The sequence below is a fragment of the Eschscholzia californica genome, unplaced genomic scaffold (genome assembly GCF_041429995.1).
Source record: "Eschscholzia californica isolate CP2 unplaced genomic scaffold, dmEscCali1.0.p SCAF_6, whole genome shotgun sequence".
Taxonomy (NCBI): domain Eukaryota; kingdom Viridiplantae; phylum Streptophyta; class Magnoliopsida; order Ranunculales; family Papaveraceae; genus Eschscholzia; species Eschscholzia californica.
This window is the reverse complement of record NW_028238483.1, coordinates 11,577,916-11,604,457: the sequence shown is the minus strand read 5'-3', so window position 1 is coordinate 11,604,457 and position 26,542 is coordinate 11,577,916. Positions and strand designations below refer to the sequence as shown.

The following is a 26,542-nucleotide window of genomic DNA, read 5'->3' as shown; positions in this document are numbered from 1 at the left end:
GGTAATCTTAGACCTTCTTTTAATACATGCGTCTAACGGTTAGGTTTAGTTTTCCAATTCGGCGAAGGCATTAGTCATAACTCAATAAGGTAGTCACGTCATGTAAAAAAATTATAATCGATAAAGTAAGAAAAGTAACCAAAAAACCAAGGAGGAGGGAGAAGACCTTCATGCTCAAGGGATTGACTGCTTTTTTGCAACAGTTCATCCAAACTAAACAATGAATCCCTTGGACAAGTCCTCTCGAAGTAGCAGAAATGGGTGATATATAATGCACTAAATTACTACAATCCCGTGTTGCACTTTAGCACGAGAAGAACCGTAATCTTCATTTCTAACACCAGTAAATGCCTTTCCTTTTCCACCACAATATTCTATACGAGGATCCGTCGGGGTGCCCCTTCCCTGGCACTGGTCCTTTTTATAACTGTGACCGATGCTATGCCCCCCGAAAGACTCGCCGTAGTCGTCAAATTGGTCTGAGTTTGCAATTTTACATCAGGTCCCTCTAAAGTTTACCTTATTGCAGGCCCATCCTAGGGCGGTTTGTAGTCTGATCTGTTGATTTACATCAACGACCCAGATGAAGAAAAAACGAAGGCTTTCTTTTCAGGTGCCAACACAAACACCTTCTTCTCCAAACTCCGTTTCTTCTCCCGAAGAACAAGACTTCACTTCCAGGGAAAACGGGAACCTAGTACCTTCCTTCCCTCCATTTCGGTTTCACTGAGCCAACTCGAACCGGAAGAAGATTCCCTTACTTCTCGTAGAGGAAGGTAGGCAACCTATTCCACTTGCTTAATTAATGGAGAGAAATACTTGGAAATTGTTATTTGAAGAAATGGATTGATCTAAAGATTTGAAGGAAGAAAACTGTCACAGTTACTAAATTTTTAGTAAGACATCTTAATTCTCTTGTAAATTAAAGCAATAATGAAATTCAAATTAGGGTAGCAATATCGGCAATACCAACAAACCTGATACCAACGAACGATTAGTAGTCAATCTTGAAGATAGGCCATTAGGGTGACTATCTTCAAGTCCTGCAGCTGCACCATTTCAGACATACCAAATCAAACTAGTCTTCAGATTCGCTCGAGTGAAATGGGAATTGGATTTACAAACTAGGGTTGGCCTAATAGTCGAGTAGGCGGCTATCATTGTCGATCTTTTATGTTTTTTAACGATCTCGCTTTCGTCACTGTTCCCTCATCCTAAATGTTTATGTACCCTCTGCAGGTGTAAATTGATATCCCTGATTGTTTAGAGAAAGAGAGTGACAGAGATGAATAATAAATCGTGGAAGTTGACGGAGCTCATAGTTTTACTTACATATGCTGTTGCTTTCTATGCCATTATCATCCGCCGATCCTTACAAATCTCCCATGGTTTATATTTTCTGATCCATTATTATGCTTTTCCTGTTCTGGTTTTCAAGTTATCCTGAGTTTGTTCTAATTGTCTTCTACCCTTTTGTCGGGGTCAGACCATTCTGGCAAACTTTACGGTGGTTTGCAACGTGGATGGATCGCCGGTCGACGTAATGTGCGTTACTCTTCCCTCTCATTCATCCACTGATCTTTATTTCTAGTATGTTTTTCGGGTGGACATACAATTTTCTATGTAAAACCATCCCCTCTTAATTTGAACAATCTCCATACTAGGGATCTCACACATCTGTATAGCCTGTTCGATTTATTAGTTTGTGTATCATCTCTATATGGAAATTGGGTACCATAGACTGTGATGCATGTAATTGCTATCTTTATTCATTAGCTATCAAACCTAAATGTGTTTTATTTTAGGATGTATCTGATGCCCAATGGAGAAACTTCCGTGGAAATTTACCCGTTCTAACACTTGTTTTTGGGCTATTTACGCTCGTGGCAAATACTTTGAGGACACAATTTCGATTAACAGGAAAAGGGATGTCGATAATTTGGATAGGGATATCTCTCATTTATTTGTCATATCTACATGGTGCTTGGTAAGTACATGTTATTTTAACAATGTCTTTGAATTCATATTCGATGGGTGGACCATTTTTTAACCTTCCTTCCATTATGTTTGCAGTGTTATCTTCATCTTGTCAATTGCTTTTGTTAACTATCTTCTGGTAAAGGTGTGCCTGTTGCTCTTATAATACATTATGTACTAATTTGCTGATGTTATTTTGATTTTGTCTTCCGCAAAGGTCTCGGATAATTTGGTTGAGTAAGTTTTCGTTTTCATATGTTGTCATCGAGATGCTGCACTTGTATAACTTTCCTTCCAACTGAACAATGGATATCTTTTGCACACCATACAATACCAAGATATTGTACTAAATATGTGTTTCTGTAGATGCTTGCTAAATCAAGGTATTTCACATGGATACTTTGGATCTTCAACATATTTTTTCTTCTGGGAAACCGTGTATACGAAGGATATTCGTTTTCGTCATTCGGGTTAGTGATATAAACTACCAGTCCGTGGGTATTCTTTCCTGCACATACTAGCTACTGTATTCTGTCAGATTCATCTTGTTTGCTGATTCTTGTCTAAAGCTTGATTGTACAGGCAATATTGGGCTTTCCTTGACAACTTCCGTGGTACCTTTAGGTGGCATATATGCTTTAACTTTGGTATTTCCTTGACTTCTCATTTTGGGCCCTGTAAAGCTTCAGGATGCCATACTCGTTGTCTATATCTCACTGTCTCACATTTTTGCTACATAAAAGTAGTCTCAAGAACGAGTATCGATGTTCCATACTAATACGAGGTGTTGGAGTTTAGACATGGCAACCTAAAAACCACGTGAAGGCGCTGTGCATATATATTTGTTGTCTTAGGTATTTCAGGTTAATCTTATATGTAAATCAACAAGGGTTGACCCAAAGGAAAAAGATATTGTAAGTCAAATTAATGACCAAGTCAACCATGGTTGACTTATACACAAACAAAATGAACGTAAAGTGAAAATTTTGCAGACATAAACACAATTAAGCACTAAATCAAATAAGAATCTCAGATTATACCGATATAAGCTACTATCCAACAAGTGTTCGAGTATCGGATACATTATCCACATGTTATGTATCATTTTTTACCATCAGCTAGTTGTAGGTTTCTATTACTAAAATTAAAATATTTTAACAAAGAATCAGCGGACTCACTTATCTTTGGATATACATCTCCGTTCTGTTGTACATGGACCTTGTTAGTGTTAAAGCTTCCACTATCACAAATTTGACATTATTAAATCTATTTCACTACCCTTATGAAGTATCCTTCAGGCTTGCAGCATAAGTTCTCTTTAAGAATTCTCGTGTGAACGTCTATTCCGTTTCTACCTGTTTCTAGACACCCTAGCCCCAATTAGCATATAGGTGCACAAAAGGTGAAAATTTATGTTGACTAATGCCCTTGTTGTCTTATATTTCTACTGAAGATTCATCTCATTTATGTTTAACAGTTGTTCTGCGAATGATAAGCTTTGGTTATGATTACTACTGGGCGCAGCTAGATTCTTCTTTTGATCAAAAGGTATTACTGCTAGTTTCTCGTTCAACTCTTACTTCATTTATGCTTTCTATGCCATCAAATTTCTTTCTTCATAATCAAAGTTCTGAGTTCTGAGTTCTGAGAATGCTTCCCTCTAACTTACACTTCCGTTCTTTGAACTTTTATTTTTGAAAATTTGAATGAATATATATATATATATATATATATATATATATATATATATATATATATACAAAGAAGAGGTAAATCAAAAGGGACTCGTTACGACATCCACGCCTCCCAATTGATTACCAGTCTACGAAAGCAACATCTTTAAAATCCTTAATAGCCGTAGACCAAGCAAAGACAGTTCCTTTCACATACTCAATGTCTACCCTGCTGCTAACATTAGACTCTCCGAAAATTTTGTTATTTCTGTCTTTCCATAAATTCCACATGATTGCTGCCGGGATAATGTTCCAAATGCGCCTTCTATTTTTTCTAACAGCGATTGATCCCCATTGCTCCAGAGACTCTGCTAAGTTGTTTGGGAAACACCAACTAACTTTCGCTGCCGAGAGAAAGTAGATACATAAACTTTCGGCTACTGGACACTGAAGGAACAGATGGTTGATGGTTTCTTCATCTTGTTTGCAAAGAATACATCTGTTCACTATTGGCATTCCTTTCTTCTTGAGGTTATCCACGGTGGGAAGCTTCTGAAGAACTGCTGACCACGCAGTGAAGCTGACTCTAGGCGGGATTGGGCTTCTCCAAATCATCTTGATTATGCCTTGATTCAGAAGATCACCCACCTTCTGGTTGGATCTCCTACAAAAGTTCTTCACGCTGATCGGATCTTCTTCCTTTGTCCTCCAAATTCTGCTATCGCTGTGGTTGGAGGGTTTTTACGTCTCGATAAGAGGCAACATCTCTGTGACCCTTTGGATTTCCCAATCATTGAGGTTTCTACAAAACTGAACCTCCCATGAATCATGGTTCCTGTTAAGCATCTGAAAGATCGTAGCCTCTTTGTTAGAAGCAGTCTGGAAGAGGTCTGGGTAGGAATCACGAGGAGTCTTGTTCCCACCCACGAGTCTGACCAGAAATTGATCAATTTGCCATCCCACAAATTTCATTTCGTCAGGTCCATATACAGTTCTAACTTGTTCTTAATACCTCTCCAAACACCGCAACCATATGCGTTCTTCTTCCTAGTTCTGCGCCAGTCTCCCATATCCTCCCCATACTTCTCTTTAATCACTTTGGCCCTTAATTTCTCGTTTTCGACTCAAACCTCCACAGCCATTTCGAAAGGAGGGCGCTATTCATGCCTTTTATGCCCTTGACACCCAAGCCTCCCTGGCTCAGTTCGTGGCAGATGATTGCCCATGAGACCAATGATGTAGGACAAGAAAGGGGAAAGAGAACTAAAGACGAAGAATAATAGTATTATAAGATAGAAAGCACTAGTAAAAAGCTTGGAATCACTCCTAGAGCCCTTAGGCATCACACCTTCGGGATATTTGCATCACACAAATACATATAGCTTGAATTGCTGCTGGAAAACTTTGTCACTAACTCTGTCCTCAAACAGCAGGAATACAAGCATTATATAGGCATAAAACCCAACCTTGACATCTTTACTTCTAGACTTTTAAACTGCTAGGACACTAAAAAGACATCATAAAAAGACATTAAACACATTAAAGACATTAAACACATTAAAGACATTAAAGACACTTAACCGTCCTAATTAATACTTAGAAACTAGTAGAATTTCCACAGACGTGTGGATCAAGGAGACAAGGACCACATTATTCAAGGTTAAGTGGGGCATTCATGTAAGACATGCCAAATCAGAATTTGGGCATTGAAGTCTTTCTTTGGACGTACCATTCCCATATGCCTTTAACAATTGCTGCCATTCATCTCTATCAATTCTCCCAAGATTGAGAAACTCGACCCCGACGAGTTAAATGCATAAAATTTCTCATAAATGTCTTGGTCAAGTACTTTAAACTCATCATCTCTATCACCCAATGGATAAGTTTGGCATCTTGCCCACTGACTCAGAGGAAGTTGCACATCTTCTTTTCCACCTCCTTTAGGGTGCTAGCAGGCATAGAGAATAAGGACATGAAATATAAAGGGAGTGCTTGTAGTACTGACTTCACCAGAGTGAGTTTTCCACCTCTAGACAGATTCTCCCCTTCCATGCTGAAAACTTCTTATTCAACCTTTCTATAATGGGATCCAAAAGGTACTTAGCCCTGTACCTCGCCCTCAAAGGAAGTCCCGAGTATGATGTTGGGAGATTTCCGATAGGGCACCCAAAGCTCTCTAGGTTGGAGATGTTCTGAATTTCCTGCTGATGAGAACTGTCCCGAAAAATCAAAGACTTAGAGAGATTTACCTTAAGACCTGAAGCCATCTCGTACCACATAAGGATTTCTTTGAGTCTTCTTACCTGGTTGTTATTATTCTCAAGGAAGAATAAGGTGTCATCAGCAAATTGCAAATGATTAATGGGGGTCCCGTGATCACTAGCTTAGAAACCCCTGATCCAGTTGAGCTCCTCTGCCTGCTGCATACAGAAGTTAAGAATTTCCCTACCAATAAGAACAACATGGGCGATATTGGATCTCCTTGTCTAATACCTCGAGAGCTCTGGAAGACTTCGGAGGGCCTCCCATTGATTAGAATAGAGAAGGTGGCTGACGATATGCAGCCATAACTCCAGCTTCTCCATTTGTGGTTAAATCCCATCCTTTCCATGACTTGGTAGATAAAATCCCAACTTATGCGATCGTAGGCTTTCTCCAAGTCTACTTTGATCATAAGACCTGGGGGCTGGGGTGTTCCCTTTCCTTATAGAATCCAGCAGCTCGTTGGCTATCAAAACCCCATCAAGCGCCCCCCTCCCACAAAAGCACCTTGGAAAGGAGGTTTAATTTCTTCAAGGATTTGCCTCATACTAGAATTTTGACATTTTAGTTATGTGCTGTTAGACATGAATTTCGTTTTCGCTGAGGTAGATAGACTGGTGTTATTTTGTTCTTTACGAATTTCTAGAAATTTTAGGGAATTAGGAATTATAAAACCTTTTCTACCATATAGAAAAGGTATGAGTTGCAAACCTCCAAGAAGGATTGTCAAATTCGCATCTTTCCCATTTGTTTTGCCAAATTGGAATCTCAGCAATATTTCAGGTTTTTGTTTAATTGAAAAATTTATTTGTATTCACGATTTATTGGTTTTTTCGCTACGTTCATACACATAAGTACATAACCACCATCAACCTTCCAGTCATCGCTACCGCCACCTCATCAAAATGGTCCTACATCAGTATGCTAGGGACTTTTAGTAATTGACTTCGATTCAATTTGTGTCTTGTTTTACTGCCATTGTGACAATATTACGTTTATATTGTTTAAGGAGTTATATATTCCTAATTGTTACATCACTAATTCGTTCTCATTTATGGTTGTTGCAGAAGCACATTAAGCGTTGCCATATTTGTTCATCTGGAAAAACATGTTATAAATATTTACAGGTCAGTCATTACTTTGCTTTCTTCTGAATAATGTAAATTAATATCGAAAAAACAAATTACAAGGTCCTAAAGCATAGGAGATTTAGGGCAGAATGCAGATTAGGCATCTGCAGGCACTCGAAGTCTCAAAATGATTTTTGGACATCCTCCACGATCTTTTCCGGCTTCACCTATTCCTCTTTGAAGATAACATTTTTTCTTTCCTTCCATATCCCACACCAGTGCAAAAGGGATTAGACTCCAAAACTTCCCCCCTGTTTAGGGAGCTTGATACTCTACCATTGCTCATTTGCTCGTAGCCATGTGTTGGGAAGGAGGCAGGCACCATGATGTGTTAAAACCTTTAAGAACGGATTTCCAGACCACCGTGCAGTAAAAGATGAGATCATGAGACCCATCCTCAGCTTCTCACTTGCACAGGCAGCGCCTGTTAGGTCTATTAGAACCTCCCTTGATCAGTTGGTCCACAGTCGGAAATTTTCCAAACATAGCAGCCCAGGTGTTCTCTGTCCGAAGTCTTCTGGCGCTCCTGAACTGGTCTTCCGTAGCCTTGGTGAACCTCTGGTAGCAGCAACTCACCGTAAGGAATCGACTTCTCCATTTCTTTGCAATAGTGTAATGTTGATAATATGTAGTAACATAAGTCTCCCATTTATATGTTGACATTATTGGTTCAGCATAGGCAGACACTATTCTAATGTGAACTGATTATAATATTAAGAATGCCATTCACTGTAAAGGTTTGTATCAAATGTCGTATCAGTTCAGAAATCAACCCCTTGAATTCGGTAACAAATTCTCCTTATGAGGGCGCCTTGTTGATGAAGTCTCTTCCTTAAAAAACTGCAAGGTTTTTCTTTTGCATATTTGATCTGCTGGACTGCTGGTTTTGCCTACAATTCTACATATATTTGACAGAACTTACTTCATACTATATTTGTTATCGAGATGATTGGTGGTTCTGCATTTTCTTATATTTTCCAGGAGAGAAGTGTTGAAACTGACAAGTACTCATTTGTCACATACATTTGCTATCTTCTATATGCACCGCTTTACCTTGCTGGACCAGTTATAAGCTTCAATGCTTTTGCTTCGCAGGTTTGCATGTTTTTGTGTACACTTAAAAGTTTCTGGCTGGGTGATGTGTGTGTTGCTTTACTCTTACGTTAGTATATTACGACTTTGACAGCGAATTTGACAATTCACAATAACAAAGGACGCGAAGTTACAGTTTGACTTCTCTATGCCATTGACTATTTGCTTAATATCAATCTGAATGATGCTCAATCTCTTTCCGATGTTTTCTGAAGAGAGTAGCGACTTAGCAACATTATAAGCTTTTTAGAGCGCTTCTAGGTCGAGTTCTCCTTGACCTAGCCCTTGTAAACTTCCCCTTTCAATCTATTTATTCAAATTTTCAAGTACAAGAGAGTAGTGAGACTTGAGATCTTCTGATCAGAGTTGCAAGATAAGCATGTCATTTAAATAAATCCTCTACTTTATATAATTTGACATCGACATTGACATTGATGTTTTTGTTTTTTTATTTCCCCACGCTTCGGGATTCTCTTAACTTGGGCCTAGGGGAATATGATGATTAAATATTGATCTTCTGCTTAATCACGTATGTATCTTAGGGTACAACGGTTCTTGAAGTTCAAGTTTTCTTAATCTTCTAAGTAATTTGTTGTTACTATTGCTCCTAGGCCCGTGAATATTCATCCTAAGTGTTGCTATCTTGCAGTTAGATGCACCACAGAAAAATCATTCTGTTGGAGCAGTGACTTTATATGGGTTAAGATGGATCCTGTGTTTGTTTCTCATGGAGCTAATGACACATCTATTTTATTATAATGCTTTCGCAACTGGGTAAGTAATTTGAGGGGTGGCCGACTATCTAAATGTTATTTCCGTTATTGTTTTTTACGAGTCTACGACTAATAATGTCTCTACTTTCACAGTGGATCCTGGAAACATTTAACCCCTCTGGAGGTCTTCATTGTTGGATACGGGGTAAGAGATCTCAATGGTAAAGCTGCTAGTGTCCTAAAAGCTATTATACTTGCACCTGTTGACTCAGAATTTCCGTTAGTAGAACCTAAAAATCCATTCATTTAGTTATAGACACTTGACCTTTAATGCAATGAGGGCCCTGCTGTTGAGATTAGTCGAATCATGTGATAATCAACCCATATGTCAATATTGAAGTTAACCCTCTCCGATGATTAGTTCTTCATAAGTTCATATCTATGTGTCAGAGATTTTGCGTTGCATAAGATATTTACAAAGTGTTGCAAACATTTATTTTATTTGTGGCAGGTCTTAAACTTCATGTGGCTGAAATTTCTGCTGATCTGGCGCTATTTCCGGTTTTGGTCCCTGGTACATATCTGAAGACTAAACCCATCCTGTCTTCTCCCTCCTCAATTTCATGCTTATAACTTTATCCTGGATGCATCAAATCATTTGAATCCAGAGCAGAGTCAGTCCTTATTGACTTGTGAATTTTGCGAGATGATAATAATAACTTGTCTTAGTAGTTTTAAGATGTTTGTGTTGTCTTTATTGATATGTATAGGAATATAGGATTAAATCCCACATTTACATCATGATTGTAGGTTGGAGGAATCGAAGCCCCCGAGAATATGCCAAGGTGCATCAATAATTGCTATGACCTGGAAGGCTTCTGGAAAAATTGGCATGCTTCTTTCAACAAGTGGCTTGTCAGGTTCTGCTTCTGCCCTGAACTTACTATTGGTTCATGAATGGTAAATCTTTTCTTTAGTAAATATCTACTTACTTTATTGTGTATATTGTTAGGTACATGTACATTCCTTTAGGGGGTTCTCATAGAAAGCTTCTCAATGTGTGGGTTATATTCACTTTTGTGGCAATATGGCATGATTTGGAGTGGTAATTCAATTTCCTTGGTTCTTTTCTTTCTAATATGAGCTAAAGATTTTACTTTTCACTTTTGGAATATAATAAATCTCATTTTTTTTTAAATCTTTTGTAAGTATAGGAAGCTTCTCTCGTGGGCGTGGTTAACGTGCTTGTTCTTCATCCCAGAAATGATAGTGAAAGCTGCAGTTGGTTCTTTCCAGGTTACTAATTCGTATTGTTTATATAGGCAGCCATGGCGCTTCATATGTTCACAAAAATCCTTTGCTGTGTATAATCAGTAGTTATGTATATGAAGCTTGCATCACATCTTCTCTTCTACGTGCCCCAATACTTGTGCACGATAATTTTTAACCCATCATGGTTTGAGAGTTACATCTTCAGATTGCAATATTTTCAGGCTAAGAGTACATTTGGAGAGTTCATTCTTCGCGAACTAAGTGCAGTTGCTGGTGCTGTTACCATTATGTGCCTCATGGTATGCGTTCGCCTTTAACCATTCGAAATTTAGAGAGTTTCTCGTAGACTCGTAGTGTATTTCTACTTTCTTGTATACTTTTGACTTCAGTAGTGGTTCGTCCGTTTCTGGTGCATAGTTTTAGTACGTATGTGGTCCTATTTCCCATGCGTAGCCGTATAAGTTTAATTAGAATAACGAAGAAACCAAAGGGAATCAGTAAAGCAATGAGGTGAAGGATATTCAGTTGGTTCAACAATTTTACATCACTCTTACGTCGTCGAATTAGAGAAAGGATGTCAATCTCACCTAAACATTCTGCTGAGCTCTAGGTGTCCGTGTTGAATGGATTTTACATCCCAAATGCCAAATCAGGATTGCCTCTCAGCCGATGATGCACCAATACTTGTTCATGGTCCATCTAAGAAAGAAGAAGTATCGGGAAAGATAAATTTAAAAATATCTACTTTTCAAGACCCCGTTCATAGTTCTATCCACATACGTTCTGGTCGCCAGTTTTTACTAGGTCGTTATGTGTTCCATGAATATCAGTGGGCAGTGGCTATGTCTGGCCTTAACTCGAATGGTTGTCCATTCTTTAAGCTGAAAGTAGGGAATATCTCGTTTTATCTTTTAATTATGTCTCTTTCAGGTCGCAAATCTAGTTGGTTATGTGATTGGACCTTCAGGACTTAATTGGTTGATTTCAAGTTTCCTCCACAAGGATGATGGTATGTGAAAATTGTCTATTTTACTAAATAGAAAGCACTACGTGCCTTTCTACTACTTGAAAACTACTATTTAGCTGTGACTACTCATTCAGTGTTTGAAACCTCCACAGGACTACTCATTCTGGGCGCCATGTTCGCAACGTTTTATGTCGGGGTTAAGGTAAAGTTTTCGTTTCGTAAATTTCAGTATTTTATTGGAGTAGGCTTTTCTTTTTAAAAAATGTAACAACATCAACTGGCATGATGTTTTTTTTGTTGTTGGCAGCTTATGTTCCATATCCAGGAAGTAAAGCAAAGGGCGTGGTAGCAAATCCACATTTATCTCATAGATAGGTTTGAGATGTGAGGGGGCTCTTTCTTTGTCTATAAGCAGTTACATATGTGAAACTGCAACTCAGGAAATCTTCCACGCGGCTGTGATCCTGTGTTGAGCCCTTGTCTTGGACGATGTTCAGAGAAGACCTGAAAACTGGTCCAGGAAAAGAAAATTTCCATCTAAAGATTGTCGGGTTGCTTGAGTATTTATTCGACTTGAAATACACAACTTATTGATTCATCTCTTTCTTTTCAACAAAAAAAAAAAAAAAAAAAAAGATTCATCTCTTTCTACCCAGTCTAATTTTCTCTCAGAAAATGTATTTGAAAAATAGCAAAGTTGCCACACAGAATCTGATTGATTGAAATGAGCAGTTTGGGTCACTTCTATTTTGAGTATCAGACGCTGAGAATTAAAAGGAGTAGGCATGTCGGCTGTTGCATAGATTCTGATCAGCTTCGCAAATGGCACTGGGGCTTTTCGTCGAAATGCTTTTGTGGTGTCGTGCGAGTAAATAAGAAATTCGTAGGTGGTGTTCTTTTTAATAATAATCTGAGTCGTCTGAATGATCCGTCTGGAGTTGATTTAAGAGTGTTTGATTTTTGTCTAACTCGTGTGGTTCGGCTGAAGTTGGCCTCCCTCTTAATTTGAGCCAGCTTGATTTAGACAAAATATTCTGAATCAAGAGTTCATCAATTGAAATATCCTTTACTGACTATTGTACTCTAACCGAAACAAAGTCAAATTCAGGCAGGTCCATGAGAATCAGATTAAAACAAGAAAATTTTATGCGAGTTAGATTGAGATGAGTTGGATGGGGCTGAGTCACGCTTGTACACAAGAAAAAACAAATACAACCTTTTATGCTCCCTGTTTCATTTCATATCGGAAGTTTTCATGTTTTACTATACCGTTCAAAACTCAAATTTCATTTTGAAATTTTGAACTTGAGCTTGAAATTTTGAACTTGAGCTTTTGGTATTTTGACGATTCTGTTGGATTACTTGCTACGGGGAAACACTTACTGTTCAAAAATAGAACTTGAGTTTCGTTTTTACTTATACATAACCAAACATCCCTTACAAATTATGAAACATGTTCATAAATTATGTACTATTTACGAACATTACAGCAGCATTTGTTTCCGTTTTTACTCATACATAACCACGCATCAAATACAAATTATGAAACAAGTTCGTAAATTATATGTTATTTATGACGAAAATCATCAGTTGTCATGTATTCAACGTAATTTATCCTGCGGTTCACATTATTTATACCAAAACTTAATGTTTTTTTACACAGGTACACTGTTATATCTTATCAACTATCTGAGTCATTCAAAGCAGTTACACGCTTTAAATCATTCTTGACAAACTTGAAATCATGTCCTGTGTTGATACTATACTATCGAAGAGTGAATTGAAATGCTTTTTCATCACCACGAAACAATTGACCAACGACAAAAAGAAAAACATATACATTAGTCAAACATCACGTATAATTTACTACAAATTAACGACACGTACAGTACATTAAATTATGTATAATGTGTAATAAAATTCATTATGTATTTGATTAAAACAGTACTTTAGTTTGAATAAGAAGGCTACATTTATTTGAAATAGTATGTGTTATGTTCAGTAAGTTACACATAATTTCTTGTAAATTTATGTATAATGTGTAACAAAATTTATCTTGTGTTTGATGCAAACAGAAATTTAAATTGAATAAAAACGCTACTTTAATGTGAAATAATATGTGTTATTTTCTATAAATTACTCATACTTTCTTGTAAATTACACATCGTTTGCATTCTACTACACAAAATCGTACAGAATATTTTCTAGTGCAAAATGGTACAGATACCTTGATCTGATTAAAACAGATATTCTAAGAATCAAAATCTGTAACCTAAAACTACTGAAAAGTAACATAATACATTGAGATAAACATAACATAATCGAAGACAATGAATTGTAAACACAGATTTAACATTAACATCATAAAGCAGTTATGAATCTTAGAGAGAAAAAATCCTAAAAGTCAATGAAGATTTTAAAAGATGATACAGAGATGCAACCGATTATAATGAAAATCATGGATAAAGTTTAAAATGATGAAAAACATTAAATAGAAAGATAAAACTTGCCACTTCAACCTTAGAAGCAACTGTTATTGATAACACTAAAAACGAACCTGAACCTTTGATGATGGAAATCGAAATAATCGATGGAGGTTTCAGCTGGTCTGATAGATTGGAAGGAGATTTCGAGCTTCAAAAATGGAGATTGAATAGAGGTTTCGATTTTAGAGAGAGAAAACTAATGGTTTCCGTTTTGAAGAAGAAAGAAGATAATGGTTTCTGTTAATAAAATGGAGATTGGAGAGAGAACATGGGAGATAAAAATGAAAATCAGATATTTGGGGATTTTGATTGAAAATGTGGTTTTGTTTATATAGAAGATTATTTTAGGTATTAATATGAAATCTAGGGATATGTGTTTCTCTAGAGATGGTTCCAAATGGACTAGATTTTCATTTATGTCAATATTTTGGTTTATATTACGATTAGAGAGGTTAAAAGTGTGTTTAAGGGTAGATTTTTGGACCGTAAGCCCAAAAATTATTTAGGGATTAGTCAGTCCATTGGAAAAAAGTGAGAATTACATTGTTCATGTAACCCAAAGTTAGGGGTTAAAAGAGAATTAACCTAAACTTTTGCTACCTATAAAAAAAAAACAAATCTTCCCTTGTTTTATCAATTTACTATTCAGTTACGATTTACAGAGCCAGTAAAAAATTGTTTTCCGTTAATGGCGTTTACTGTACTCTAATTTGGTAGTGAGATAAGTCATCGAAGTCAATCTGGTAATAATTCTCTTTCTCATAGCCTAACTCTTTCTTCGTATGTTTTGAATTCTGATACGAATTTGAGATTATCATCGAATTGGTTGGAAATTAGGCGTTTTGATTAGGTTTGTATGAAGATCTAGATACCGTAAGCTTCTCTGAATCTTATTGATTTTGGTTCTAGTTCTTTGGAAATACATTTGATAGTTAGGGTTTATAGTTCAGATCTGATACTTTTTAAGGTCTAGCTTATGTGAATTTCAAGATTATTCATATCTTAACTGGTTATTCGGTGTATTTATTGCAGTATCTTATAACATTTGAAATGAAAATCCGTGTCTGTTGGAAAGCTGTCCTTTTGAAATTGGTTAGGGTTTTGTAGTTGAATCATCTAACTCCATATTAAGATTCGTTCAATCCTGCAAGTATTTACTATATAGACCTGAGTTTTATGTATGTTACTAAGGTGTATCATTCAAATTTTGGTCTATATTTTTCAATTGTTTTGAGATCTATGAAGCGATAGAAATTAGGATCTATTTCGAAACGAAGTGTTCTCTTTGGAGCTCCAACTAGCAATCCAAGTTTTTTTTTTTTGAATTGTAAGCGTGCCTCAAACCCTTGACCTCTGAGGTGGAAGACTAAACCTAAACTAGCAATCCAAGTTCTATATGATGTTGCCTATATTGTATTATCTTTTCTTTTGAGCTCTACTAGAAGAATGTGGACACCCTAACCAAATGAAGTATTGAAGTCACCAGTAGGTCGAGCCTGAGCAGGAGTTGGGTGAACTCCGCTCAAGCTCCTCACTCCTTTATTTATTTGTTTATTTTCCATCTGATTACATTTTAAGAGAGAGGAGAGAAAAAATTGAGAGTAAGAAAAATGAGATACAGCATATGTAAAATTCAGACACAATCTCTAACTCTTCCCCGAAGTGTAGGATCAGGCTCCCTCCCAGCAAAGCCCAGGAGCTGATTCCGAACACAATTACTTGAGACACTATTATCATTTTCCACAAACATAGTTTTAGGCTTCAAGTTTGAATTCATTATGCTGTTCGAATGTATTTTAAGTAGTCGAATGGGCTACAAAAGGCTTTTCTGTTATCGATATTCAGTTACGTCTTACGATTGACATGCAAAATTCTCAAAATTTTGTATTTAATTAATATAGTAAGATGTTCCCTTTGGTACTTACGGGGCAATCCCTTTAGTATGTCTGAGCAAATTCTTGCGTTCATATGGTACCTTACACTAGTTTGTTGCATCTTCTCATGATCTCTGACTGCCTTCAGTTTTGATTTTTGTTGTCATTTATTTTAGGGGAGACTATTGGTTTTGAAGAACTGGAAGAGTAATTTTTCTTTTGAAAGTTGGAGCGATACAAGAAAAGAAGTTTAAGCAAAGAGGAGATTGATTGTAACTTCACCGATTGTTGGTTCCTATATTTTGATGGTGCTAAAGTTTTATACTTCTTAGGTCGACTTAGGAAAACTCAAATCCAACGCAGGTTTAGGGGGCGACGTACCCCAGGGCGGGGATTACAACCCTTCCCTTGCTGCCCAAAACTGTAACTCCTCGTATGCAATTATGATGGGCGATGACTTGGAGGATGGAAACCTGGGGCCATATCAAGATAGGCCCAGGACTTTCCCTATTATGCGTAGTAAACCTTATACCCCACTGGTAAAGTTTTAATTGGTTTTCAATTAATTTCTGTATGGTTTGCTTAATAACCTATGTTTAGCGTCTATATTCATGTCTCTGGTTTCTCTTCACTGCTGCCTAAATTTGAAGTTCGATTTTATTTTTTTTCATTAGTTACCACCTAGGATATTTTTTCTCGAAATTCTTGCTATTTAAATCGTACAATGAGCCTTGTTCCTTATATGCTTAAGTTTTAGGGGTTTACAGATCAGTGTCAAAGTGCTTAATCTGTAACTTTTCCTGCGTAACATATATACCTTGCATGCTATCGACTTTGTATTGTGCAAACATTTCTTTGCTTGATCTTTTGTATTTGCCTTTTCTTCCCTGATAGCTGGTAATATGATGTGAAAGTTGCTAAGTGGGAGTGCAACTAGTGACTTCCCAAGTAAATCAAACATTTAGCATCCCAAGTAAATCAAACATTTCTTTGCTTGATCTTTTCTATTTGCCTTTTCTTCGATTAAAAGATTCCACTTCAGCAACAGTTCCAACATTTAATCCCGAACCACTGTACAGTCAGCAAAGTTGCTTTCTCTAATTTGACATGATGGGGAGGGTGTGGCACCCCGAGATTCGAGTCACAGTAGGCATGGCACTTTATAGAAGAGACTCGATTTAAAGCATCACTCGGAATAGTCCCAAGTATAAACCCAAACCAACATTCTCATCACGGGTTATAAATCAAGAACATCCAGAACTAGTCAATGGGATGAACCTAAACCTACTATTAGTGCAACTCATATCTTAACAAAGCTTGGTTCATACTCATCACTACCTTTTACAGGCAATTTGCTCGCAAAATGATATCACAATGTAAGTGAGACACTGTTAAAGGAACCTTACATTATGATATCGAGCGGTCAGATGCGCTGAGCACATGATAGTCGACAAAGATAAAATCATTATTGTAATATTTCAAATAACGATAGAAAGAATCAACTGGATTATTATCTTTGCAAATTTTTATCTTGAAGCTTTTAGGAAATTAACAAGCCGTAAGATTTTAGTTATCTCCACCATTACTGCACAAGACCATGTTCTGATGTCAGCGGGCCTCATGGACGTACTCATGCTTTGATACCAACTGTGGTGCCCCGTGTTCGTACTCACGGTTCACCATGGCATTTTGTAGAAGAAACTTAATCTAAGTCTAATTAGGACAAGTCTATATGATCTTCGTTTGTCTTGGTTTGTTACCCGTGATGAGAGGTTTGGCTTGGGTTTATATTTGAGACTTGTGTGAGTGAAACTGAGACTACCTTTCATCTATTAGCTCTAGTGGTGAACCCTTACTTGGAACAAAGGGAGTGCTAACCTCATCCTTCCCCTACCATGTGATATCTTAACTTGACTTTCTCTAATGTCAATCTGGTGTTGGGAGTTTGAACTTGGGAGTACAATATCTTCACTGAATGGGTAAAGGATGAGAATATTGGAATTAGTTGGGAAAAAATAGGAAAAGATCAGTAATCAGTGAATCTGCACCGAGTACAACTGGCTGGTTAACCGTCTGAGAATTCTGCTCCAAGTAGAGGGTACTGTAATGATATGAAATCTGGTAGGAGGATGGACGTCGTGGTATATTCTTGCTGATTCGTTTGAACTTAATGTTGGTATTACTGATGAAAATGGTCAAGATAAATTGCTGGCTGATTTCTCGCTCTTGTTAAATAGAGAAAAGGTAAAGCCGTTCATCCGTTTAATCATCGACGAAATAAGAAAACAGGTTGAAGTGTTGGATGACATGAGCAAAAAGTGCGCACAATTGGTCATGGAACCAAAAAAGTTGAACATGAACAAGCTGGATTCACAATGAAATTGAAAGATGTGGTCAATTTAACATTTTATTGGAGTTGCATAATTCTCAACGATGAATATTTGAAGTAGACAAGTTTAATCAGTTCCAGAAAACGAACTTTTCAGTCTTGTCATACACGCTACTGATTTTTTTTCCCTTTTCGTTCTTTCCCAAATGATAAATACATGCTCTATTGTTTTAGATTTTTCTAAGAATTCGTAGTGTTTTAGGCTTTTAGCTTATGTAACTTTCAGCACTTTGTATGAAGTGTCAGATGTGGCAACCTAAAAAATCCTGGCACTAGGACACTGCTTTTCATATATCTATTTCTTTTCTTAGTTACGAGGCTCTTTATCTTTACTTGCGAGTTTTTAATTTATGATAAATCATTGTTGAGCTACGAAGACATGGTACTAACTTAGAGTGGCATTTATAGACCTAAGATGAGTTTGTGCAAGTACACAAGATGTACATACAAAATCTCACATTATACGCATTGAAATGTTTGCAAGTATCTAACACAAGTATTTGTATCATCCGACATGACAATATATATTAAAAACGAGGGAGGTCCATGTTACATAGGTTCAGTTTATATCTCTACTTCCTGTGTTTAGAGCTTGTGTTGATGTACTTTTTTTACATTTCTAACTGTTTGTTTTGCCCAGGTACTACGGATTCTAATGACAGTTAACATTCGTGTCCTCATTGTTCTTATGCTCCTAGGATTGGGAGCTTTACTCTATATTGGAGCAAGCACTTCCCCCATTATTGTGTTTGTTTTCATAATTTGTATTCTCAGCTTCCTTTTCGCTATATATCTTACTAAATGGGTGCTTGCAAAGGACGAGGGACCTCCAGAGATGGTTCAGGTAGTTAAGTTTCCTGTATAGCTGGTTTAGTATTTTGTCAAACTCCGAGTGGAGTTGTTAGTGTTACTGCTCAGATTGTTTCTTTTATAAATTAACGTAGGTGCTGTTTTTTTTTGTAGAGATCTGAATCTGAATACGAGTTGTATTTATGTGTATACACTTGTGTAATTTGAGTTTTAGAATGCATTTACTTCTCTAGTAAAACCGGATCTCAAAATGAGTCTTCTTCTCAAATTCAAACCCTTTTTTTTTGCTGAAAACACATGTACAATGACTTGCTTTAAGATCTTACTACATTAAAAGGATAAAATCATGCAAAACAACTAAAATTGCACTCGTATTATATTCAGTATTAAGTTTCTTAAAAAACAAATATCACCTTACTCTGGTCGAGTTTTGTGGCCCATACCGACATTGTATAGTTTATTTTTGTGTTACCATAGCTTATGAAAGACTTACTGACTAACTATTCTGAGATATGTTCCAAGTTGGGCTGTTGCAGCTTTTGTCTAAAACCCAGGATACTCCTTGAGTTCTTACTTTTCTTGTTTAATTTTTCTTTAAGATGATCTGTTAGAGTTTACTGACTACTATCATTTCCTTTGATCAAGATATTGACAATTAAACTTATAATCTTGTCAACAATAGAAAATTAATTCTTTTTATTTTCAGAGATACTTTGTCCACTCATTGAGTTTATACTTAATTTCTAGATATCAGATGCAATTAGAGATGGGGCAGAAGGCTTCTTCAGGACCCAATATGGAACGATATCCAAGATGGCATTTGTGCTAGCAGTAGTGATCCTTATAATCTATTTATTCCGCAGTATAAGTCCTCACCAAGAATCACTGGGGCGGTACTGTATATGATTTTACCAGTCGAATTTTTTCCTAGTGTAAATACTTTTACATTTCACGTAAATTGCGAAAACATACTTATATTTTCCTTTGATTTTTTAGGACGGCTTCAGCTTATATTACAGTAGCTGCTTTTCTGCTAGGCGCTCTATGTTCAGGAATTGCTGGTTATGTTGGTATGTGGGTGTCTGTACGTGCAAATGTTCGTGTTTCTAGTGCTGCAAGGCGGTCTGCAAGAGAAGCATTGCAGGTTTTTGAATGCTTCTGCGATTTGGTTATGTTGTTTGTCAAGCTATTCCATTTTGTCAATATTATAGCAATTTATTGTACAGATAGCAGTTCGTGCTGGTGGTTTCTCAGCAATTGTTGTCGTTGGAATGGCTGTAATAGGGGTTGCCATCCTTTATTCCACATTTTATGTTTTGTTGGGGGTGGATAAAGAGGGTTCAATGAAGGTCACTGACTGTAAGTGATTCCTTAACATAAAGAAATATCACAATATTTACATTATTTTCCTTTTCATTCATGTTATTTGATAGATTCTAAAAATCACTGGGTTTATTTCGGATGACAAGTTTATCTATTGGTTTTATATGGGATACTATTAACCTTATTTAAATTGTTACCTACACACTCTATAACCTTCTAATTTTAATTTTACTTTTCTAATCACCCATTTGATTCTTTCCTTGTTCATTCATTCTAGTTCTTTAGTGCTAAAGTTTGCGTTTCTCCTCAGTGCCGCTCGTCCTGGTGGGTTACGGCTTTGGAGCTTCATTTGTTGCCCTTTTCGCCCAATTGGGTGGTGGAATTTACACTAAGGCAGCTGATGTTGGAGCTGATCTTGTTGGTAAAGTAGAACAAGGGATACCTGAGGACGATCCTCGAAACCCAGCAGTCATTGCTGATCTGGTAGTTTTAACTTTTTTTTCTTTATAGATTAAATAATTGGCACCATCAAATATTTGTTATTTAGTTCTCAATTTTTTCCTTGAGGGTTTTGTATTATGGGATGGTGTAGTGATGGTCAAAACAAGATCAGAAAAAATAAAGAACGCCACTTCAAGTGGACTCTATCTAACTAGCTCGTAACTTCCTGCCCCGTTCACGCCGGTGAAGGCTTATTAGAGGCTTCTATCATACTCTGTTCCTTGGAGAAGAGATCAAGAGACCTCTGAGTCTTCCGTGAAAAAGAGCACCTCTCCTCCCTTGCATAGCGAGCCACCCTTGAGTAACATATATGAGATGAGGGACTCTACTCGTGTCAAGGGAAGAGAATTACTCTCAAAGCTTCTCCTCTTGAACTTGAAATAGTGGGACTTGTCTTTCTTCTCACATCTCCTTTAGTAGCTTGCGTAACACCTCGCTAAAGAGTTGTCCCCATTTTGATGTGTTTTGTCTCAAGACCCTCTTTAACGTTTAAACCTCAGAGCTGATCCTCATGGACCGGCAATCGTTCATCAACAATGAGGATAGTAATAGAAGATACTGGTGACTCTGGAGTCCTTCCTCATCCGAGAAGGACATAAGGTTTTCCTGTAATCCTCTATTCTATCCACCCTTGACTCTAGTAATCCTCTGCTTTGTGTCTGTACATGCCATAGGTACCAGTTACTACCTTTCTTTTGCTAGTAGAATGCTGAAAGATCCCGAAAACAAAAGAAAGTAGTCTAAGTGTCACGTCATTGGGTGTAAAAAGACATTCCTACTTCTGCGTCATTCCTTTTGTGATTTTCCACAGTTGTTTTACATTAAGTTATAGGGTGATGCAATACATGTTCCATAGTTGTCATGAAATTAACCCAATGATTCATAAGGCACTGGGTTGAAGACCTGGGATTGCTTACTGGTTTTTAGGATTGGGAACTCAAATCATCAGGATTATGAATTAGAGATAATTAGCATTTGACTGTTTCCGTCCTCTTTGTTCTGATTTATAGAATTTAAAGTTTCTTTTGATTCAGATTTGAGTAACAGTGTCTAATTTTTTTCTTGGATAATACGATTTGATTGGCTGAAATATAATGTGTTGGGCAATGTGTTAGTTGTTACCAATCATAATTAGTTGAGTTCTAACCACGTTACTAGCTGCACCTTTGTAACTTGTCGGTTGAGAGTTCAACTCGTAGTTTGTGGATTCCAATGAAGTGAATATTAATTATTTACAATGTTGAAGGTTGGAGACAACGTCGGCGATTGTGCAGCTCGGGGTGCGGATCTCTTTGAGAGTATTGCTGCAGAAATAATCAGTGCTATGATACTTGGGGGGACAATGGCTAAACGCTGCAAAATTGAAGGCAAGCATTACAGTTCTTTTTATTCTATCTTTGTCCTATACTATAAAACCATGATAAGATGGCCACATATTAGTTAACAAGGAGACATGTTTCTTATCTTAGCCTATTCTTTCCCCTCTCTGTAGTAATAATCAATGTTCAAAAAGAGAAGAAAGAATCTTATGTTCTTTATTTGTTGTTACTGATAGCTCAAGTGTTCTCTGCTGTATTTTGCTTCAGCTTTCTTTATGCTAATAATTATCTTGTTTAGTTAACAATGTAGTCGTAATCTCCAAACCAACACGCTGAATTTTCTGGTTCAAATTGAGTTCTCAATGATTTTGGAGTTATGAATTCATTGATTTCTAAGAGTAATTCTGTCCCTTTGCCTGCAGATCCGTCTGGATTCATCTTATTTCCTCTTGTTATTCACTCTTTCGACTTGGTAATATCTTCCATTGGAATACTTTCAATAAGGGGAACACGTGGGAAGATGGTCCCGGCAGAAGATCCAATGGCGATTCTTGAGAAAGGCTATTCTGTAACTATAGTTCTAGCCGTCATAACATTTGGCGTGGTAAGGCTTCATCTGAAGCATGACCTTTTCTGAAAAATTAAAAATTAACAGGGTTGCTATCTTTTTTCTTTCATCTCGGCTTGCAGTGAATATTTCTTTCTATACTTGAATTGAGTTCGTCATGATATGTTATTTGAACTACTTCTACAGTCTACACGGTGGATGCTTTATACTGAGCAAGCACCTACTGCCTGGCTGAACTTTGCTTTATGTGGCTTGGTCGGGATCATGACAGCCTATGCTTTTGTCTGGATTTCAAAATATTATACTGATTACAAGTACGAACCTGTACGGACATTAGCTCTTGCAAGCTCGACAGGACATGGGACAAATATAATTGCAGGTGTTAGTTTGGGTTTAGAATCAACGGCTCTCCCAGTGCTTGTTATATCCGTTGCTATTATTTCGGCTTTCTGGCTTGGTCATACATCGGGCTTGGTCGATGAAAATGGAGAACCAATTGGTGGTCTTTTTGGGACCGCTGTAGCAACAATGGGGATGCTTAGCACGGCAGCGTATGTTCTAACCATGGATATGTTTGGCCCTATAGCTGATAATGCAGGTGGAATCGTTGAGATGAGCCAACAGGTAACATTTCTTAAACATGAACTGTTTTATTTGACCTAAACAAGTGTTATCCTTCGGTAGTTGGAATATGGGTTTGTGGCATTAGTGTGAAGGTTTTCATGTCTCTCACAGCCTGAAAGTGTTCGGGAGATCACTGATGTTCTTGATGCTGTGGGGAACACCACAAAGGCTACCACCAAAGGTTTTGCAATTGGATCAGCGGCACTTGCTTCGTTCCTTCTATTTAGTGCCTATATGGATGAAGTGGCTTCTTTCGCTAATACAACTTTCAAACAGGTTATCTAAGTTCCATTTTAATGGATTTGCAATTTCCAAGTGACTTGTCCATTATGTATCTCAAAATCTTGGCAATTGACTTTCAGGTTGATATCGCAATCCCAGAAGTTTTTGTTGGGGGATTGTTAGGATCAATGCTTATCTTTTTATTCAGTGCATGGGCCTGTTCTGCTGTGGGTCGAACTGCTCAAGAGGTTGTTAATGAAGTAAGGAGACAATTCATTGAGAGGCCTGGTATAATGGTGAGAGATTGAGAATATACCTTTCTAGTTTCTAATTCTCCTACTTAATCTGGGCTTTCTCTTTCAATTTGAATGGCACATGAAATTTACTAAACATCGTACAACAGGACTATAAGGAGAAACCAGACTATGGTCGATGTGTCGCAATTGTGGCATCTGCTTCTTTACGAGAGATGATAAAGCCTGGTGCTTTGGCAATTATTTCTCCCATTGTGGTTGGTGAGTTTTTATCTCTTTCTTTTCATTCTTTAATTATATCTGCAAATACACTTAGATGAGGATAGGGTTGTGTCAGTTTTGAGGTAGTTAGTCAAAATTGCCATTCTAAAGATCGACCTTCTTCTTTTTAGGTCAACCACATATATTGTCAAAGACAGCCTTCTCACTCAGTGAAGCTTTACAGTGCTCCTTTTCTACTTTACTGCCCTGCCTAACTGATTTATTGCCTTCTTAATTTACCATGATTTGGTGTTTGCTCATTCAAATAACTACATTCTGCAATGTTATAATATCATTTATATGGCGATTTAAATAAGTTATGATGCATCATTTACATCAAATAGCCATATTTTATTCTATGGGACACAATATAACCATATATTTGTTAAACTTGTGCTCGTGCAACTCAAAATAAATTGACAATGGAGAGGAGTAGACATTATATTCTTGGTAACAAGATCACCCTTTTCCCATGTGGGACTATTCTCACACGCACCCACACTTGTGACGTTCTTTTTGTAACATGAAGCACGATTTGAGTCCGACCTATTATGTGTGGGACTAGCTAGGATACTTTCTTTATTTTGTGGTCATCCAACTGAAACCCAATTGATTATGAGTGGAGAGGACCTTGACACTATATTCTTGGTTAGTTGATAACCTTCATCATTTGGGACTATTCTAACAATATTTATACAATATGGGTGTCCAAACTGCCCATCCCCACCCCTCTTTCTGTCCACCACTAACTATCATCCTTATGTAGAGAGGAAGCAGCAATTGGTTAAACCCTTATAGCTATCCCATCTTAGAAGGATAAATGCATGTTATAATAAGCTTATTTGATTCACTGGATCAAAATGTGCTGATGAGGCAATTTTGTGTGCAGGTATTCTATTTCGTTATTTAGGGCACTTAACAGGACATCCTCTACTTGGAGCGAAAGTTGTGGCATCTATGTTGATGTTTGCAACGGTATCTGGTATTCTTATGGCTCTCTTCCTAAACACTGCTGGTGGTGCCTGGGATAACGCAAAGAAGTATATAGAGACTGGAGCTCTTGGAGGCAAGGGAAGCGACTGTCATAAAGCTGCAATCACTGGAGATACGTAAGTTAACATTTAAAATTATTTATGCCGTGTTTGATTAGCAGTTCAAAACTGGTTCTCAAAGCTAAAACACAATCAGAAATCTGGTCTGCATTCCTAGTATTTTTCTTAGTATCCATAAATCGTTTCTTATTCAACTTACAATACACGAAAAGTTGTTTTTTAAAAGACAGGTCTTGCAAGTTATCAGATTTTGGGTTATTTTAAGCAATGCCTAGATAATGGTAAAACGGAAGGGTAATGCGCATGAGTATTAATCATCTTAAAACTGCCCAACATGTATGTGATGATGATGTTTTACCATGGTTTAGCCATTCAGCCCAAAAATCTGATAACGTCCAATAAGAAAAAGAAAGAAGATGACTTTGGTGTTCTCGGTTGGATTTAAAATGTACTTTAAATTTAATACCAAACATCTTGTTGGATATTAAAACTACTACGGACCCGATCTAGATTGTCGACCTTCCAATATAAGGAAAAAGGAAGGGTCACTATTTTCGTTGAAATGAAGTATTGTTGAAAAGGTTAAAAACATGTATAACAATAAAAGAGATATAACGGTTGCAACGAGCCATAAAAAAAAGATTTTTAGAGGAAAAATTGGCAAACTCTCTAGGCCAAATTCTCTTTGATCAGAACGGTTCCGACAACTTTTTCAGGCTCCCAGTGCAAGTTTGCGCGGTGCAAACCTTGCATGGGTTTTAATGCAAAACAAGAAAAACTTTGCATGGGTTTGAACAGGATTGCAGAGGGAGCCGATACCTAAAAAGTATTGACTTGTCATTTTAACCTTGTGGAAGCACAGTTTTCTGTTATTTAACTTAGGAAGTATAAACAGTAGCCAGTGATTTAAACTCCATATTCAGGGAAATCATTGTTTTATGTCGTTTGAAGATCCTGAAACGGAACTGCTTGACATTATTTCAGGGTAGGAGATCCGTTCAAAGATACTGCTGGACCATCACTTCACGTTCTTATCAAGATGCTTGCGACTATTACTTTAGTAATGGCACCAGTGTTTCTGTGAGACTTCTTTTCAATTTTTTAACCGCAGTCTCTGAATATATAATATTGCACCGATTTGAGAAATCCATGTTTTGATAACGTAGTAGGTTCGGCTTATCTAAATTGAGTTGTCTATTTTCCTCTTATACGTTTTCTTTCTCTTTACTTGAATAGGTGAATGTTTTATAGTAAACCATTTCCGGTTCAAATCTGTGTCATCGTGTACTATATACATATATATATATATATGCGCATACAAGAAACGGAAGATACAATGAAGGGTGACTGCTGCAAGGAAAAAATGGTTAAAACTTGGACCAAATTTTCTTCTGAAAAAGAGTATTGATATTTTTTTGCTAGCTTCACATGTGATGTTTGCACATATTTGTGTATAGTAATGTTTGCACAAGTAATGTCTTAGAAAAACGTTCAAGGTGCGGGCCTGTAGGTTCGGGGCGAGGTGGCCACTTCTTTTTTTTTGTTCAAAGAGAGGTGACTGCTTGATGGCTCGATGCGAACATATTCGAATCCAAGAATAAAATGTGTGCATCAAAATTATTTTTGGGTTTGACAACATAAAAACATCAGTATTTTCATTTATTTTACTTGGGGGGTTATGACTTCATATTATTGCGGTAAAGTAGAAAAACTTCTTTATCATTTTACTTGTCATTTTTCTTGAAAAAAAAAATAGTCTACGCTTAGGCATTA

At 37.0% G+C, this 26,542-nt stretch overlaps 2 protein-coding genes across 6 annotated transcripts; both read left to right on the top strand.

Annotated features, from left to right (window-relative positions):
• Positions 1-522: 522 nt before the first annotated feature.
• Positions 523-11,836, top strand: LOC147531730 (membrane-bound O-acyltransferase gup1-like). 3 transcript variants are annotated; one of them, XM_086648729.1, is made up of 20 exons: positions 523-776; positions 1,240-1,388; positions 1,487-1,545; positions 1,806-1,987; positions 2,074-2,122; positions 2,344-2,447; positions 2,560-2,624; positions 3,455-3,525; positions 6,980-7,039; positions 8,024-8,137; positions 8,784-8,908; positions 9,001-9,052; positions 9,359-9,421; positions 9,658-9,767; positions 9,860-9,952; positions 10,062-10,143; positions 10,341-10,418; positions 11,050-11,128; positions 11,239-11,288; positions 11,394-11,836. In XM_086648729.1, the coding sequence occupies exons 2-20, from the start codon at positions 1,286-1,288 to the stop codon at positions 11,433-11,435; spliced, it is 1,581 nt and encodes a 526-aa protein (XP_086504855.1). In that variant the 5' UTR covers positions 523-776; positions 1,240-1,285; the 3' UTR covers positions 11,436-11,836. The 3 variants fall into 3 exon arrangements, with proteins under 3 accessions (XP_086504855.1, XP_086504857.1, XP_086504856.1); XM_086648731.1 differs by having other exon boundaries at positions 577-1,146; XM_086648730.1 differs by having other exon boundaries at positions 582-896.
• Positions 11,837-14,170: 2,334 nt separating this feature from the next.
• LOC147531729 (pyrophosphate-energized membrane proton pump 3) lies at positions 14,171-26,040 on the top strand. Of its 3 annotated transcripts, none has more exons than XM_086648912.1 (15): positions 14,171-14,315; positions 15,623-15,985; positions 18,476-18,679; positions 19,393-19,538; positions 19,642-19,789; positions 19,872-20,004; positions 20,279-20,451; positions 21,716-21,836; positions 22,211-22,392; positions 22,543-22,980; positions 23,092-23,256; positions 23,343-23,498; positions 23,606-23,717; positions 24,607-24,826; positions 25,754-26,040. In XM_086648912.1, exons 2-15 carry the CDS (start codon positions 15,890-15,892, stop codon positions 25,851-25,853), a joined length of 2,394 nt encoding a protein of 797 aa, XP_086505038.1. In that variant the 5' UTR covers positions 14,171-14,315; positions 15,623-15,889; the 3' UTR covers positions 25,854-26,040. The 3 variants fall into 3 exon arrangements, with proteins under 3 accessions (XP_086505038.1, XP_086505039.1, XP_086505041.1); XM_086648913.1 differs by having other exon boundaries at positions 14,176-14,445; XM_086648915.1 differs by having other exon boundaries at positions 14,220-14,422.
• Positions 26,041-26,542: the final 502 nt, after the last annotated feature.